This window comes from Neltuma alba, unplaced genomic scaffold (assembly GCF_004799145.2).
Source record: "Neltuma alba isolate B1F8T4 unplaced genomic scaffold, ASM479914v2 tig00004742_pilon, whole genome shotgun sequence".
Lineage (NCBI taxonomy): Eukaryota > Viridiplantae > Streptophyta > Magnoliopsida > Fabales > Fabaceae > Neltuma > Neltuma alba.
This window is the reverse complement of record NW_021633844.1, coordinates 38263-56368: the sequence shown is the minus strand read 5'-3', so window position 1 is coordinate 56368 and position 18106 is coordinate 38263. Positions and strand designations below refer to the sequence as shown.

The following is an 18106-nucleotide window of genomic DNA, read 5'->3' as shown; positions in this document are numbered from 1 at the left end:
TATTTTTTTATAGACGTTCACGCTTTGCTAAAGTGGCTCTATTTGGTACCCCAATACATACAGGGATTTTCCATTTTATGTTCCAAGAAAACACGTTTAGCTGATTAGCTCATGTTCAAGTCGTTGGCACGTTCTGCTCTTTATCCACCGGTGACGATAAACAAGATCATTGTACATTCACCAACAGTAGGTTATGCTCACGTCGTTTAAGACAAAGGTAAAATCGCACTTCAAATCAAAACGAAGTCCGCAACAAAACCATTGCACAATTAACCCTGTTTACTTTAACATAGAAGTGACAACTAGTATAAAGTTTTTTCTTGTACATGCTATTAAAATTTTGTGTCCCTTGATCTTACATGATGGAGACATCCAAACTGCAACACCATCAACAAAACCGATGAAAGGATTTAACCATAGTTTGAGCTAGGCAACTGATATTTCACTCGGTTTGAGTCAACTGATAAGTTACTCGGCATGACAGTCCAACAAGAAACAAAATTTGATTTTCCACGAGAATCAATCAACCTGCTTAAGGCTTAACAGACTGAAAATACTGAGAGTCCTTATTCTTCTAAACGCCCAAGCTCTTTCTCCCAATTAAGGCCAAACATTTGCCTACCAAAAGGGACGATGAGATTATATCGAAAAACCTGCAGGAAGATGTCAAATTTATTAAATGAGTATCACACTTATCAAAAAGAGAATATAAAATTTCAATGAAGCAAACATTGAATTCCCTAAGCTTTTACAGAGGAAATCATCACACACCTTATTATTGATATCACGTAATTGCGTTTTCAAAACTTCTGAACTCTCTACCCACTTAAGATTATCACTGCATTTATTTATCCAAGCTTTTTTCAATGCTGCCCTCCATTCAGATATATTAGTTCTTATTTCTTTGTTAAGCTCAACCCACTCCGGTGCACAACCATTTTTTGATAGGATTCTGTACAACGTATCTTCAGCTGGGTCTGCATGAGGATTCATGTCTAGCTTAAGGCTTGCCTTTCCCCGGCAAGTTTTCGAACTGTCCTTCTTCCATGGAATGCCATATTCTTTGCTCCACAACGTTGATGATATCAGTTTCTGATCTGTCCAATAATTAGCGAAGGTTTAGGCAGAAGATATGGAAAAGAATTCACAAAGTAGTCAATCATACAATTTCAACACTACTTGCTCTATCAGCATAAGAAAGAGTCCCCAGTTCTTCTTCCTCTTCTTCCTCTCTATTATTTTATTGCAATCTATTAAAATTACGAATTGCAGAAATAGAAAGCATTAAATAGAGGAAGACTAAAAATTCCTTGAAACATCAAGGAGCTAAATCTAAAAGAAAAGCATGACACAACAAAACAGTGCACGTTTACTTGGTCTTGCATGAAACTACAGAGTAAGCTTCAAGCTACCCCTTTTTATCCCTCATCTATACAAGTTAACATCAGAAATGGGAAAGAGAATGAAACGAAACGCTAATTAACAATTAAAATATACACTTCAGCCGAGGGAACCTAGAATTACATGAAGACACACAAGCTCGCTGTTCGATGAAATTTAATAATGATAGAGTAAAACAGTCAATATAACGAGTAGCAGTAATCACCAATGCAACATTTTCAATGAGCAAAAGCATTCTGCGTTCAAGTTAATCACATAATGATAAGGTCACTAACCTACTAATAAGAAAGTACCAAACCCTATCTAGTAAGAGGAAGAATGAATAAAACTGCAAAGAAACTGATAACGAAATACGAACTAACCATGTAATTAGACAAAATCGAAACCAATCAACTTCCCTTCCAAATATCATCACTTTCATAATTAGATTTGAAAAACAGGCCATTGTTCTATAATAGTGCAATCATCGAGTATTACCTGACATTGTTGCGCTGACCTCGAAGTTCAGGAGGTAATTTGCGATCGTTAACAGCGTCAATAACAGCTGAAAGACGATCAACAAGCTTCTTTACCACCTTCGGAGATTTATCAGACGATGACGAGGGGGGCGAAGCCGATGCGGTGGAAGAGGAAAAAGAGGAAGCGCCACTATTACCAGATAGGGAAGGGACGGCCACTGGTATTACAGGAGAGGCATCGTCCACCGCCGATCGCTGCAACAGAGAGCGCAATTTCACGGATCTCCGAAGGCAGGTCGCCATGTCCGAGTGCCTTCCAAGGATCTCGGATACTCCGATCTGTTGGGTAAGGAAGAGAGAGAGAACCTTCCCATCAAGAAAGCTCTCGGCACTCCTCTCGATAACAGTTTTGGCGGCTAATTCTGATTCCACGTGGACAGTTAAAAACGCGCCAATTTTCACCCTCACCTCGAGCTGGGGCCGTTCTTATATTAGAAGCCCAAAAGGCTAGTGGGCCCAACGTCTTTACTGTCTTCTGAAATGTTCTGTTTCTATACAGACTCATGGTTGGCTCATTATATAAGCAACTGCAGAGGGACTGTTTTTGTCTTTCTCTTTTTGAAAGAAAAATAAGTTTCCAATGAATATTATCATCTCTCGGGCGTTCAATCGAGAATCTAGATTTTCTACTCTGCAAGTTTCATTAAAAAACAAGAAATCAATTTAGTGCTAGTATTTTAAACTTATTAAATTTAGATTGTTTATATATGACATGAACGATTCAGATTTAAAATTTTAAATTTTTATAAAATAAATAAAAAAATTCAAATCTGAACTGTTAAAATAAAACATGGACAATTCCTGATGAACTTAGGAGGCAACTGGGTACAAAAAAACAATGACGTTTGAAATTTGTTTGTGCTCTTCTCCACCAGGGGTTTCCCTTCCCACTCTGTGGTCTGTAAAATCTGTGTGTTTACGATCGAATGCGAAATATGATTCCTTCCCGTTGGCTTGAGCGTAGGAAGTCGAGACAATGCTTTTCGAATTTCTTTCAGCCGTTCCTGGTACTGCTTTGTAAGGTCTAATATTAGAGATCGGATTTCCAAGAGCGGAAACACGCCTAACAAAATATAACGGAGAGATTTGTATACCTTCGAAATGAAGGGAACGGAGACAAAAGACGTCTCTGGAATGAAACATTCAATGACAATTGTGCAAGGATGAACTCTCATTTCATGTTCTCATCAAATCATAAGATGATATTGCAAATTCTGGAGAAATTAGTGCGAAAAACAAGGAGAACAGAACAAATACAAAGGAAAAAAAGAAAGATGAGGGCTCGAAAAGGAAACATTAGTAACGAGGTTGTTGGGAGTCATGAGAATCAGAAGTGTCAGGTTTATCACACATTGGAGTAGTAAAGTAGAAGGGTTCGAGCACAAATTTGATGAGATCGCGATAGATGGAATTGGGATTAGTGAGCTTGAGTCCAGACATTCCACGACCAAAATCAGTGAGAATGTTGCATGCAGAGTCAGGGGACGACACTAATCTCACAGTGCAAAGCTTCGTATCCAACTTCTTGCCATATAAATACCTTTTCACAGTCAAATCAAATTGCCCTGTTTCATCTGTTGTGTCGCTTGTATAGTATATAACCCTGCTTCTTCTGTCCAAGCATGTCAGCGACACTTTACTTCCTGCACAGGTATAGCTCATAGCCTGTTAATTGATCGAAATTTTCGCAGATATAAATATTGTTGTCTCAGAAAGCGAGGTACCTTTGATTGGGTCGGATCCATGAATCCATTCGTTCCAGCCCTGGGAGCAGTCCTGGCACAGTACTTTGCCAGCAACGTGGATGACTCCATTTGCTTCATCCGAAGCCAAGACCATTGCCGTTGTGTGGCTCGCTGAAACTAATGCTGCAATTAACAATGCCACAGCGAGTCTCATCTTGTCTCTTTCTCTCCCTCCCTTGGCACCCGAGGACTACTGAAGCCATTGAAGCAGCCGATATATATATATATATATATATATAGAGAGAGAGAGAGAGAGAGAGAGAGCACTCGTCCATGTTTGAGCTAGGAATCGACGTGGGAGAGCACTACCGTTGACGTGCCATCCATTACTCAACTTTTTATTGCTTATTGCCTTGCTGATGCCTGATGCATCATCTCGACTTATCATAGAAGGATCTAAATCCTCTGAAGTTGACTCAATCGGTAAGTTTTTTTTTTTTGGGTGGTATGGAGGCCCAAGGCCTAAAACAAGAAAAGACAAAACCAACACAAAACTAACATCCTCAACCCTTGTCTCTCCAGATCATCTGTGCCTCTTCATCTCTTGCCACACGCACAACTTCCTGAGGAATCTCAAAGAATAATCGACATTCTCTTCCCAGGTCTTTCTCAAGACTCAACTTTGCCATAGCATCAGCACACTGGTTGCCCGATCTGCGAGTAAGAGAAAATCTAAATTGCTTGCAGCGTTCGACAGCCTCTCTCATCATCCTCACACAATTAGGCAGTTTTCCTCCTTCAATCTCCTTCCCTTTCAGAGCATAAAGAAGCTCTTCAAAGTCAGTTTCAAGATGAATTTTTTGAAAACCCAGTTTCCTCGCCACCTCTATTCCTTCACCCGCCCCCCAACATTCTGCTTCAAAGGCTGTGCTCCACCGCACATCTCTACAGTAACTCACGATCCAAGCCCCATGGTGGTCTCGAATCACCCCACCGCATCCCGCTCGTCCTGGATTTCCCCTGCTTGAACCATTCGAATTAACTTTAACCCAGTCCTTTTCAGGGGTTATCCACCTTATGCTCACCTCCTCCCCCCGTATTTCTGCTGGAATTGTTTGAAAGGATTTAGCTTTCTGTATTTCCACAGCAAAATTCCACACTTGCCAGACTCGTAAGTTTTCACGTTGACCTTCAAAGATTCGCAGATTACGCTGTTTCCAGATCTTCCAACAAGCAATACCAAAGACAAGATTCCATGGTAAGCCATTTATCAGATCTACATTTTTCAAGTTTTGCATTAGCCATTCTTTTAGATTTTGTGTAAAAAAATATGCTTGAGGTCGCTGCAATAAACACTTCCACACACTCATTGCCTTTTCACAATCACGAATCACATGCAGAGGAGTTTCCCACTGCTTGCAGGCTTCACATTCCCTTGCTGCACCCCATTTTTTGTGTCTTACACTATTAGCGTTTAATCTGCCATAGGCCAACATCCACAGAAAGCAACGAATCCTCTCAGGGCCTCTCCATTTCCAAATAATTCCCCATATTTTCTCCTTCCTCCCCAAACGATCACCCCTCACTTGACGATATCCACCTTTAACACTATAGGTCTTCGAATTATCAGAGCCCCAAAGGATTCTGTCTTCTCTTTCACCACTCTGAGGAGTGGCTTGTAGTCTTCTACAAGCCTTCTCAGTTAAAACATTCTGCAGTAAATCCCAATTCCATTGCCCATTCTCACATACCACATCAGCAACCACCCATTGAGCCTCCTCCTCTCCAATACTTCCCCTTTTCTCATTCCAAAGTAACACTTCTTGGTCTACCCATCTGTCCTTCCAGAAACTTATTCTTTCTCCCGACTCAACTCCCCACCACACCCCCTTATTCAGTTCGTCCCACACACCACTGGTATCTCTCCATAGGCTCGACAAATTTTAGGGAATTTTCAAATTATTCCCAAAATTCAAGCCCCCATTATATTTATGTTTGAGCACATCCACCCACAAACCTTCACTATTACTTCTTAATTTCCAACCCAATTTCATCAAGCAGGCACAATTCATGTCCTCCAAACATAGCACCCCCAAACCCCCATTCTCCTTTGTCTTTGAATCACATCCCAGTTAATAAGATGCATCTTCCTTTCTTCGGTGGTGTGCCCCCAAATAAAAGCCCTCTGAGCCTTCTCAATCTCCTCCATAATTTGCATAGGGAGCTTTGAAAAAATCATAGAGTAAATTGGAATGGATCCAATCACTGCCTTAGCAAGTGTTACTCTTCCGGCCATACTTAAAGAGTGCACCTTCCATCCCTGTAGCCGCCTCTTCACCTTCTCCACTAATCCTCCAAAACAGCGAACTTTGCTCCTTCCATAATACGTAGGGACACCCAAATAGGTACCTAAGTCTTCAGTCAAACAAAATCCAGCCTCTCTTACTATTTCCTCCCTTATATTAGCAGCAACATTCCTAGAAAAAACTATTGCAGACTTATTCTTATTCACTTTCTACACAGAACAAGCACAAAATTTATTTAAACACTCCATTACTACCTTTATCTGATCTACAGAAGCTTCTCCAAACAGAATTAAATCATCAGCAAACATTAAATGAGTCACCTCAAGACCCATTCTTCCTACTCGAATAGTCTCCCAAATCCCCTTTCTGACAGCTTCTTGGATTAAATGAGTCAACTTTTCCATCATTAGCACAAAAATATAGGGAGACAAGGGGTCTCCCTGTCTGATCCCCCTAGACGGATTAAATTTTTCTTTTTTAAATTCAATTTAAGCAAAGGTGATCGATTCAATAAAGAGTTTTTGACGTGCGCTTAAAAGCCATTAAATATTTACCTCTTCTTGTAAGCCAAAAAAGGAATGATCTCCCAGGTGAACGGAATCCAAGTTAAATGAGGGCTCCCGCTCACATTAGGCATATTCCTTTTCTTGCCCTTTGTTTTTCAACACAGTTAATACAAGTATTTAAGCCCTCGTTGTTCACTTTTGTTTTACTTCTATTATCAATAATAACAACGCTGAAAAACATACTCGCCAATTACCCATATCTTCTTTCGGCAAAGAACAATGAAGCTTTTAGACAAGGACTTCGCGCTGAACCAGCCGGGAACGGTCAAGATCATCCCCGAAGAACCCGACGACTTATGGGTGGTTTACAACCTCATCGCCATTGGAGACGTCGTTACAGCCGATACGACTCGCAAAGTTCACCTGGAGGCGACCAAGAACACCGCCTCACGTGTCAAAGTCACCATTCCCGTCAAAGTCACGCGCCGCGACTTCCAGAAAGATTCTTCCACCGTTCGCGTTCAAGGCAGGAACATCGGGACGAACCAGTACGTCGCGTCAGGCTCATTCCACACCTTGACCATCGAAATGAACAAAGGCTTCGAACTCTCTAAAAAGATTTGGGATTCCACGGCTGTGGCCGCCTTATCCGAAACCTCCAAGAAATCACCAGGCGCTGACCTCGCCGTAATTCTTATACAAGAGGGTCAAACAGAGGTTTATTTGGTCGGGAACGGGCCAACCACGCTTTGTTCTAAAATCAAAGATCCAAGGACTGGAAAGAAATCAGCCAGCAACGTGTTTTTTCGAGACATCTTTAACGCCTTCGTGAAGCATGTGGATTTCAGCACCATTAAAACCGTACTGATAGCGAGTGATGGACCAACAAAGGACGAGTTTCGTCAGTTTCTGCTCTCAGAAGCGAAAAGATTGAATATGAAAACAATCGAGAACAATAAGTCGAGAATTGTAGTGGCAGGATGTAAGGGAGATCTGAAGGAGGTGCTGAGCGACAAGGGAGTGATGAATATGATAAAAGATAGCAAGGTTGTGCTGGAGATTAGAGCTTTCCAAGAGTTGTGTGACTTGCTGGACAACAATTCGGGTCGGGCATGTTATGGTACAAAGCATGTGGAGGCTGCGCAGGAGATGATGGCGATCGACACCCTTCTGATCACGGACGATCTGTATAGAAGCTCTGATGCCAAGACGAGACACAAGTATACGAATCTGGCTGAATCAGTGAGGAAGGGAGGAGGGAAAGTGCTGGTGTATACCTCCATGCATGTCTCAGCAGAACAGCTTGCCCAGCTCACGGGTGTTGCCGCAACTCTGAGGTTTCCCTTGCCCGACCTTGACGACGCGGATGTTTAAGTTCAAACAAGGCTTTCTATATATATCAGTTTATCGTGCATCTCTTAGCTTGTTGTTTATTAATCAGGAGAGGAATGGCCCTTCCTCTCATTTGTGTATATAATGATCACTGACTCTTTATGCGTTGATTCTTACATAATCTTAGATGGTGCATTGCCTATGAGCATATCCCTCAGTAACACGATTGCCAAAATGTTTCTCAATTTTCTCCGTCAGATTTCATCCCTTTCGCCACATATCAAGTGCGATACAGTACGTCTGCAGGATCATATGAAACAAATCTCAAACCAAAATCCACATTTCACACTGTCTGTGAAATCTGATCCATCATAGTACTTAATGGAAAGTATATTGATGATTTCAATAAGTAACTAACATAAACTAAAGTGAGCCCCTCCGCATAAAATCCGAAATATACTGCACTAATCGTGGCTTACGAACAACTTGGTGTTCTATAACTTGGAAGGATGTACTTATTTCTGAAATTATAGGTAATGGAGTAACCCTACATAATGCTGTTGAACCCACATGAGCAGGGTGATGCAGTCGGACTATATATTGCTTTAAACTTTACTAGTCCAATCACTAAAAAGGACAGAACCTGCTTAAATCAACTTTTAACCCAATAAAAGATAGCTTCACCATAAATCTTCAATTGAGTAACAGATTAATCATTTTCTCAGTGAGAGTCTCGGTGATGGATTTGTTGCCAGCAAAAGACATAGGGTGCAGTGGAATATTATTTGGGACTTTGCAGCCTATTTTTGCTATCAGAAATAGGAGTATCTTCATGTGCAAAAAAAAGTATGTTCTGCACTATACATAGCTAAGGTGGCGTATGAGACATGTTCTGGGAAACTTAGTGAAATCGCATCTCTTGAACTGGCGACACTTGGGCCTTTGCCCAACAGTTTTAGTTTGATCAGGCAGAAAGTTCTTTTCTTTTTTTCTATTTTTTGGGGACTGTACAGGCAGAAAGTTCTTTAGAAGCCGCTTAATGGAAGCCACAATACACAAGCTTACCAACCCTCTGCAGATATACCTCATAATCAGGCACCTTGTATGGAAGTAACCTCATAGCTCAAATCCGCAAGTAATTTATGCAACATATACCAGCACGTACTGTTCCTTGTGCTCCCAAATACAATAGTCTTGATGTCTTGTTATATGGTACTCTCAGAGGTATATAACTAATTTTAAAAATTAGTTAAATTAGTTATTTGTAATAAATATTTGTTGTTTTTTCCCTCAAATACACCTATTAGTTATGTGTACTAGAATAAAAACTATTTAACATGTGTAATAATTATGAGAACTATTTTGTGAAAAAGTAAATAAATATGAGAGATAAAATAAATTAGAGTCTCATACTAAGAATAAAAAGTATTAGCACACAATAGTAATGCCCATATTCATTGAATTTCCAAAATGTTTAGATTCAATGAACAGAAGTATAAAACATCCTCGTTTAATATAAAAAGCTTTTTATACTTCTAAAATAGAAGAACAAATCTAGAAGATTTTCTGATTTGGTTTAGATGAATATAATATTATTTATGGTGAAATAATATTTTTTTATTATTATGAGGCAAACAACACTATTGTTTTTTAATTTAGGATTTGAAATCTTTAGATTAATTTATTTTAAATCATGGTATCCTTAAAAAAGTTTATATGAAAAATTGTATATCCTAAATTAAACAGAATAAAGAAATCATATTAAAGACACTTATGAAAATCAATATATAATAATATACATAATTTGGAATTATATACTTTATTATCAGATAAATATCATATCTTTTAATAGATAGTGATATATGGCATATGATATGTTATTTAACTTAAAACACGTGATTTTAGTTGAACTTGGACATCCATGTGCCGACCCCTATATAAAGGTGGTCAGGAACTCAGGATCCTTAGAAACACAGAGAAAGGAAAGTCGGGACAAGAGACATTTTTCTTGCATAAAGAGCTAGCAAATTGGCAAGTCTAGCTCTTTTTTTTAATCCAATAATAACAACGTTGAAAACCAATCTTGCTAGTTACCCATATCATATCTTCTTTCAGCAAAGAGAGATGAAGCTACTACACAAGGACTTCACGCTGAACCGACCAGGAACGGTCAAGATCATCCCCCAAGAACCCGATGACCTATGGGTGGTTTTCAACCTCATCGCCAAAGGAGACATCGTCACCGCCGATACGACTCGTAAAGTTCGCCTGGATCTCAACATGACGACTGCCTCACGTGTCAAAGTCGCCGTCACCGTCAAAGTCACGTGCCGCGACTTCCAGAAGGATTCTTCCACCGTGTGCGTTCACGGCAGGAACATCGAGGCCAGCAAGTACGTCCCCTGCGGCTCATTCCACACCTTGACCCTCGAAATGAACAAATGCTTCGAACTCTCCAAAAAGATTTGGGATTCTACTGCTGTGGCCGTATTATACGAAACCTCCAAGAAATCCCCCGGCGCTGACCTCGCCGTGTTTCTTATACAAGAGGCTCAAGCAGAGGTTTATTTGGTCGGGAACGGGCTAACCACGCTCTGCTCTAAAATCGAAGATTCACAGACCGGAGTGAAATCAGCCAGCAACATGTTTTTCCGAGACATCTTTAACGTCTTCGTGAAGCATGTGAATTTCCGTACAATTAGAACCGTACTGATAGCGGGTGCTGGACCGACAAAAGACGAGTTTCGGAGGTTTCTGCTCTCAGAAGCGAAAAGATTGAAGATGAAAGCAATCGAGAACAATAAGCCGAGGATTGTGGTAGCAGAATGTAAGGGAGATCTGAAGAAGGTGCTGAATGAAAAGAGGGTGATGAATATGATAAAAGACAGCAATGTGGTGCTGGAGATTAGAGCTTTCCGAGAGCTGTGTGAATTGCTGGACAACAAGTCGGGTCGGGCATGTTATGGGACGAAGCATGTGGAGGCTGCGCAGGCGATGATGGCGATCGACACGCTGCTGATCACGGACGATTTGTACAGAAGCTCAGATGTGAAGACGAGACATAAGTATGCCAAGTTGGCAAAATCAGTGGGAAAGGGAGGAGGCAAAGTGCTGGTATATACCTCCATGCATGTCTCAGCAGAACAGCTTGCCCAGCTCACGGGTGTCGCAGCCATTCTGAGGTTTCCCTTGCCCGACCTTGATGGTGATGACGTGGATGTTTAAGTTGAAACAAGGTTTCTATGTCAGTTTCTCATGCAACTTCTTGACTTCTTGTTCATTAATCAGGAAAGGAATGGCTATTCCTCTCATTTGTATACATAATTATCATAAATGATTGTTTATGTGTTGATTCTTGCATAAACTAGTGCACTGCTTTACTGATAGATTTCCTTACCTGATCTAGCCCTTGAGCATTCAGGAGTTCTCTGTTTTTGCCCCCCGAAACAATCAGTATATTCAAAATCTTCTTGTGAAGTTTAACTTTTAAAACTCGCCGAACTTTTTGGTTCACAAAAAGAACTCACCGAACTTAATGGTGGCCCCAAAAAAACTGTAAAACCTTTATTGCAGTAATAGGAGTAAACCAGGCGTTTATACAGTAACATGAAAGGAATCCGTGTGATATTTAAAGTAACATCAATTGAATAAAGAATGTCGAATGATAATCGAAATGTTAAGATTCATGATTCATCGTTTTGCATCTTGATGCGCGCGGGGCAACATGATCTAAGATACTGCTTTGTCTATGAGCATGTACCTCAGTTGCACGAGTTGCCAAAATGTTTCTCAATTTTTTTTTCCCCACCACATATCAACTTAAATACAGAACCTGCGCGCAGGATCATATATGTGAAACAAATCTCGAACCAAAATCAATACTCGACACTGTCTGGAAAATTTTGATTTCTGAAAAGTATTACTTAGCGGGAAGTATATTGATTTCTGAAATTATAAGCAATTGGGTAACCCTGCATGCTGCTTTTGAACCCAAATTACGCGGTCGGATTATATTGCATTGACCTTTACTAGTTCAATCTATAATTAGAAAGGACAGAACCAGCTCACATCAATAAAAGAAAGGCTCACCGTAAGTCTCCCCATTGAGGAAAAGATTAATCATTTTCTCAGGGAGGGTCGTAATGATGCGTTTGCCGCCAAACAAAAGGCATAGGGTGCAGTACTGGAATATTATTTGGGACTAATATAAAATTTTATAATATGATTAATAAGATGTGTAATTATTATAACTTTCAGAAAAACTAAAACTAGCATATGCTTTACATGTGCACCTAAGTATTTAAATTTTTTTTAACAAATAGAATTTAAAATATATTTTATTATGAAAATTATTAAATAAATAATAATTTAAAATTTTGAAACAGAATTCAAAGTAATGAATGAATGGGAAGCGTTCGTAAAAAATTTTAAATTATATTTTTCAATAAATTTCTCATTATTTGCATACATGATGTCACTTGTATTATTTAAATTTAAAATTTAAAACTCCTAAAAAATAATATTTTTCCACGCATGATTAATAAAAAAAATTGTAACGTTCGAACCCAAGATAAACGATTTATATTTGAATTTATTTTTATTTTAGACTTTATACTTGGAAATAAAATTTTGAACTTTTTCTACATATTTGAAAAGGAAAAATGCTTAGGTCAAATCTCTTATATTTATTATGTCAAAATCTCTAATTACATCTAAATATATCTATCTTATTCTTTTCACGTGAGTTTATAATTAAATGATAATATTTGAAAAATAAGATGTATTATCATATAATAATGTATAATCAGAGAACTTGATGTAATACATGTAAATAACTTGATATAAGTATTGTTTTACGAAAAGCTTCCCATTCATTTGTTTATGGATTACTTTGAATTTTGTTTCAAATTTTCATATTATAATTTATTTAATAAATTTCACGATAAAAATATATTTTTAGATGGTATTTATTTAAAATTATTTAAATAATGAGGTGCGAATATAATGCATTTACTAGTTTTCTATGAAAGTTATAATAATTACATATCTTATTGATTATATTATAAAAAATTATAATAGTAATAATCACGAAAACAGAAAATATCTTATTGAAAATAAATTTAAAGTGATAATTTTGTATAAAATAAACACATTACTTTTAACAAATACCAATAAAACCGGCTTTTAAACTACTATTTCAACCAATTTAATATCTGGTCCGATTTTTTGTTTCTTGTAAAAAAAAAAATGGAATCCAAGTTAAATAAGAACTCCCTCTCACATTAGGCATATTCCTTTTGTGGCTTTTTTGTTTTCCAACACAGTTAATATAATTAAGTATTTAAGTCCTTGTTACTCACCTTTTTTTTAGATACAGTTGAATAAAACAAGAAAAGAATGATTAAAAAAAAGTTGTAAATTTATAAATGCCAAATAAAAAATGTTAACAAAATTTTTTTGTCATTTGTAAATTGTAAATTCAATATTGTCAATACCAAATATAGTATTATCACCAAATCTAATTTAAGATTTAGTAATTTTTAGTTTTTTTTTTTAATTCTTCCATAGAACAAAGCTCAATAAATACTTTTATGTCACTTCTGATCTTCTACCACTATCCAATAACAACAACGTTGAAAAACAAACTCGCCAATAGCCAATTAGTCATATTTTTTTTTAGCAAAGAACAATGAAGCTTTTACACAAGGACTTCGCATTGAACCAAACTGGGACGGTCAAGATCATCCCCCAAGAACCCAACGACTTACAGGTGGTTTACAACCTCATCGCCACCAGAGACATCGTCACCGTCGTTACGACTCACAAATTTGACACCACCTCATGCGTCAGACTCCCCAATCCCTATCAGAGTCATGCGTCGCGACTTTGAGAAAGATTCTTCCACCGTACGCATTCAAGGCAGGAACATTGAGGGCAACTCGCACATCCTCGCTAGCTCATTCCACATCTTGACCCTTGAAATGAACAAACGCTTTGAATTGAACTCTCCAAAAAGATTTGGGATTCGAATGCTATGGCAGCATTATACAACACCTTTAAGAAATCACCGGTTGCTGGCCTTGCCGTGTTTCTTATACTAAACTTTGGTCTGGAATCTCAGCTTCACAGAGCGAAAAGAAATCAGACAGCGGAGTGTTTTTCGGAAACATCTTTAACGCCTTCGTTAAGCATGTGGATTTCGGCACCATTAAAATTGTACTAATAGCGAGTAATGTACCGACGAAGGACGGGTTTCGACGGTTTCTGCTCTCTGAACCGAAAAGATTGAAGGTGAAAGCAATCGAGAACAAGAAGTCAAGAATTGTAGTGGCAGAATGTAAGCGGAATCTGAAGCAGGTGCTAAATGACAAGGGGGCAATGAATAAGCTAAAAGATAGCAAGGTTATGATGGAGATTATGTTCACGGACCAGAATGGTTCTCTTAAGAGTACAAGAAAAAAAGATGAAGAAAAAAGTAGCGCACAGTTTCTTCAAGACGTGGGTTACACTTAGCACTTTCTTTTAAATTCAATTTGTTCCCGCCTATTCCTATTTTGTAAGGTACAAGTTGGGTTGATTGATGAATTTTTTTAGAATATAATGAAGACCCATAAATATGGATTGCATTTCCAAGATTCAAGCGAAGACAACAATAGCCTTTACAAAGTGATAGTTTGACTTTGTCTCTGCATGCACTCAAAGACAAAGGCAATGAGTTTGATATTTGTGTTTGTGTTGTGTTGTGTTGTGTGGTTGTTTGTGCATATGAAATGATACTAAGGGGTTTATATAGATTATGGAATGATGCATTGAAGAGATGCCTTTTGAAATAATACCTTACTAAATAAAAAGTCACAACTATATGTTGGTTCATAAACCAACATAATTTAAATAAATAAAATATATTTAATATGGAGGGTCTTTTAGTATTGTAACTTCCTACCCCTCATATAAATATATTAATTTATATGAGAATATAACCTTTCAAATAAATTTATTAATTTATATGAAGACATAACCCTTCATATAAATTTATAATATAATAAATTTATATAAAGATGTGACTTTTTAAAAACACATCTCTTTATTTTAAAAATATTTTAACAATCCCCCACCATTTTTAAAATGAACCCAAACTTTTATCACTTCAGAAATTTTATGTTTTCGGTGAAGGTATGTCAAGGATTTGAACATTTACCTAAGTAGGAAATGGTTTCATCCATCTGAAATAATATGGTAGACTAGGTTTTGAACCAATTATCTCATATGAACGGGTATGCATGACTCACACATGGGACCTGGAGCCACTGTATGTCACTTAAAATGATACATTTATGGTCTTGTGTCCGTATCATTTTCATAAAGGGTTTTCAGAATCAAGTCCTTAGACTCCTAGAAGTGGTCACATTTCACTCTCATATAGGTAGACTTTATCAAGCGATCAAATTATAGTTGAGTATTCCTTTTAAGTACTTTAGTGCTCTATCCACAGCATACCAGTGATTTTGATTTTGATTGCTTGTGTATCTACTTAACCTTCCCACAACATATGTTATATCTGGTCATAGCATACACTAAGTATCCAATTACCTTTTGTTAGATTTTGGGCTTGGGATCTGCCCTTGATGGGCCAGATTATTTGACCGGGTATAAAGAGAATATATCAGTCAAATATCCAAGCGATATTGTGATATGTTTGACTTGGTCAAACACCCTGAATCATATCCAATCGGTTACGATATAAATCTAATTAATTTATATTGTGTAAATTAAATATATATTAAGTATATATATTTAGAATTAATTGTGATTGATTCTGGATTTAAATTCAAATATCATGATATTATGAGATAAGGATATATTATATCTTATCTCAGATTTTATCTGATGGGCTCAGTGGATATTTTTATGCTACCCAAAATATCCCTGACAAAAGCTATAAATAGAGGCTTTCCCCCATCAGTTCAAATCACTCCAGTAATAGAGCTTTCCTACTATATATATATATATATATATATCTCTCTCTCTCTCTTATTTTCTTTCTTGTAAAAGGGTGCTCTGCCGTGTACTTAAAAGCTTAGAATTTTATAGTTTAGCTTAAGCGTGAGCTAAGAAGATCCGACCGACCCGATCCGATATCCGATATCCGATATCCGACCCGGTATGTTTTCAATCCATTGCATCATATTATTCTTACACCTTTAAATAATCATGTTATCTCACAGGAGAATCTTTGTTTGATACTAACTTCATACTAGAATCAAATAAAAAAAATATAACAAAGTCAAAAATTATTAACATGTCACCAATGTATAGATATACTTTATATTATCAAATTTACCATTGCAAATAAGTACATGCATGAAAGTTATATTGATCCTTCCCTCTATTTTTTGATGTCTTTTGGCCTTTTCTTCTTCCATCACATTTATTCTCTTCTGAGCATTAATGTATTTCACATAACCTTATTTAACATACTTATCTTTTTTTGAGAAGATGATATTTCCAATTGCTCAAGAGAGAATCCTTTTTAATGTTTCAAGACTCTTTTAAAGTTTCTTTATGAAGGAGAAGGTCTATCTTTAATTGATGAGACAATAACATATTCATCCATATGCATGTTATTTAAAATTAATCAACATGCTCAATTTCATGCATATGTTTCATAACAAAATTTTCACCAAACATTCTAATTAGAACTACAACACAGCATGATAATTATCAACTCATATAATTGATAGTAGAATTTTTCATGACAATTATCAATTTAGAAAATTCGAAATCTATTATGCTTCTTATCATTTTCTTGCCATAATAAAATTTCATGATTCCACATGCAAAACCTGTAACATCCAAACTTTTAGGTCTAGAAGTACTAGAAATAGCCTGAATTAGATAGGCTACTAGACCCCTTTTGAGCAGAAGTCCCAAAGATGAGAAAGGAAGGCAAAGGCAGTTTCAGGGACTAAACTGCAAAGTAAAAGTTTTGAGGGACTAAAGTGTAATCAAAGTTAGAGGCTCCAGTAAAGTCTCAAAGGCCCAAAGAGAGAAAAGAGACTAGATACAAGCCAAAGGTTAAGCTAAAAGCCTCAAAGAGAGGATTATATGAAGCTAAGTCCAAGAAAGGACTAAACTGTAAATTTAGAAAGTTATGACCAACAGGGGTAAAAATGGAAGAGTATGCAGAGAATTTCAAGAAAATCCTAGAAAATGGGAAATAATATTCTAAGGCTCTTCTGTGAAGAGAAAAGATGAAAATACCCCTGAGGCAGCTTCAATGGAATTTATGAGGTTATTACCGGTAAAAAGTATACCATATGAGGTAATTATTCAAAATAGCAAGAGACCTAAAAAATGTATACAAAAATGAGATTAAATGGTTAAAAGGTTGTACTAATTTATAAAATTAGTCCCGTAATCAAAAGGCCAGTGGAGTGGCTTTAATAAATTAAAGAGCCAGTTTTGCTGATAAAAAGGTATTTTAGTAAATGAATTTTATGTAAGGCTTAAAGGAAGTGTTATGGCCTAAGAAAATTCATAGATACTCTCTAGAATTAAAGGGAATTTATGGATCTGACAGAAAATAATTACAGAGGCTAGAGCACTGTAATTATAGAAAAGAAGTTAAACCCGGAGTAAAAGTGCACCGATAAAGTGTTAATCAGAGTCTTGCACTTTGCTTGGCCCACAAGTCGCCACTTGTCAAGCCTTTAATGGATGGTAATTAAAGCTTTCCAAGTATCAAGCTACCAATGGAGAGGATCTTGACTTTGGAATTTAATTACATTATGATTTAAGTTAATTAAGAGAGAGGATTAAGATTAAATAGGCTAATGACACTTGGCATAACATTAATGAGGATTGGTGGGATATTTTGTACACATTAATGAGCTTCTTCTCCCCCTAATTGCTGATGGTGTTTCGGCCAAGTGAGAGGAAGAGGAAAAAGAGAGGGTTTTGAAGGAGAACCAAGGAAAAGCTATCAACTTTGATCAACCAATCAAGGATTCAAGGTTAGTTTTTGTTCTTAAGTTGTTCTCCACATTGTTTGCTTAGGTTGTATGGTTGAAAATCATAGTTTCCCTTCTCTTTTGATGCTGGACGAAACATATATATTGTGGAGGAGGAAGTTTTGATGGTAGATCTAGCTAGAACACTTCAAAGTATGGTAGATCCAAGTGGATCTATGTGAAAATTGGAAAAATTACGTGCTGATTTGATGCCTATTTCGAATTAGTTACTGTTCATATCTGGTTCTAAAATTTGACATGCTTAAAGTACACTCTGTGAGCTTTAAATCCATGGATAGAACACTTCATTTGGATATGTGTACGATTTATGGTGATTTTTCAAAGTTA

The 18106-nt window shown here is 37.1% G+C and overlaps 4 protein-coding genes and 1 pseudogene across 4 annotated transcripts; 3 read left to right on the top strand and 2 right to left on the bottom strand.

The window, feature by feature from the left end:
- Positions 1–492: 492 nt before the first annotated feature.
- LOC114745644 (dnaJ homolog subfamily C member 28-like) lies at positions 493–2239 on the bottom strand (annotated as a pseudogene).
- Positions 2240–3200: 961 nt separating this feature from the next.
- On the bottom strand, positions 3201–3823 carry LOC114745634 (proline-rich protein 1-like). Its single transcript, XM_028933795.1, has 2 exons — positions 3644–3823; positions 3201–3562 (listed from the first exon to the last, which is right to left on the bottom strand). The coding sequence occupies exons 1-2, from the start codon at positions 3816–3818 to the stop codon at positions 3216–3218; spliced, it is 522 nt and encodes a 173-aa protein (XP_028789628.1). The 5' UTR covers positions 3819–3823; the 3' UTR covers positions 3201–3215.
- A 967-nt stretch (positions 3824–4790) lies between these two features.
- LOC114745635 (protein PELOTA 1-like) lies at positions 4791–7965 on the top strand. The gene is made up of 2 exons (XM_028933796.1): positions 4791–4862; positions 6692–7965. Exon 2 carries the CDS (start codon positions 6696–6698, stop codon positions 7788–7790), a length of 1095 nt encoding a protein of 364 aa, XP_028789629.1. The 5' UTR covers positions 4791–4862; positions 6692–6695; the 3' UTR covers positions 7791–7965.
- A 1907-nt stretch (positions 7966–9872) lies between these two features.
- Positions 9873–10973, top strand: LOC114745642 (protein PELOTA 1-like). The gene has a single exon (XM_028933804.1). It carries the CDS (start codon positions 9873–9875, stop codon positions 10971–10973), a length of 1101 nt encoding a protein of 366 aa, XP_028789637.1.
- A 2464-nt stretch (positions 10974–13437) lies between these two features.
- Positions 13438–14261, top strand: LOC114745641 (protein PELOTA 1-like). The gene is made up of 2 exons (XM_028933803.1): positions 13438–13618; positions 13870–14261. Exons 1-2 carry the CDS (start codon positions 13438–13440, stop codon positions 14259–14261), a joined length of 573 nt encoding a protein of 190 aa, XP_028789636.1.
- The last annotated feature ends 3845 nt before the right edge of the window (positions 14262–18106 follow it).

Bases quoted from the DNA above. Each gene is read 5' to 3' on its own strand.
- LOC114745634 (XM_028933795.1), bottom strand. From the start codon at position 3,818: ATGAGACTCGCTGTGGCATTGTTAATTGCAGCATTAGTTTCAGCGAGC. The intron at 3,563-3,643 runs GTACCTCGCTTT...ATACCTGTGCAG, and splicing joins TGGATCCGACCCAATCAAAG to GAAGTAAAGTGTCGCTGACA.
- LOC114745642 (XM_028933804.1), top strand. From the start codon at position 9,873: ATGAAGCTACTACACAAGGACTTCACGCTGAACCGACCAGGAACGGTC.
- LOC114745635 (XM_028933796.1), top strand. From the start codon at position 6,696: ATGAAGCTTTTAGACAAGGACTTCGCGCTGAACCAGCCGGGAACGGTC.
- LOC114745641 (XM_028933803.1), top strand. From the start codon at position 13,438: ATGAAGCTTTTACACAAGGACTTCGCATTGAACCAAACTGGGACGGTC. The intron at 13,619-13,869 runs GTCATGCGTCGC...CTGGAATCTCAG, and splicing joins ACTCCCCAATCCCTATCAGA to CTTCACAGAGCGAAAAGAAA.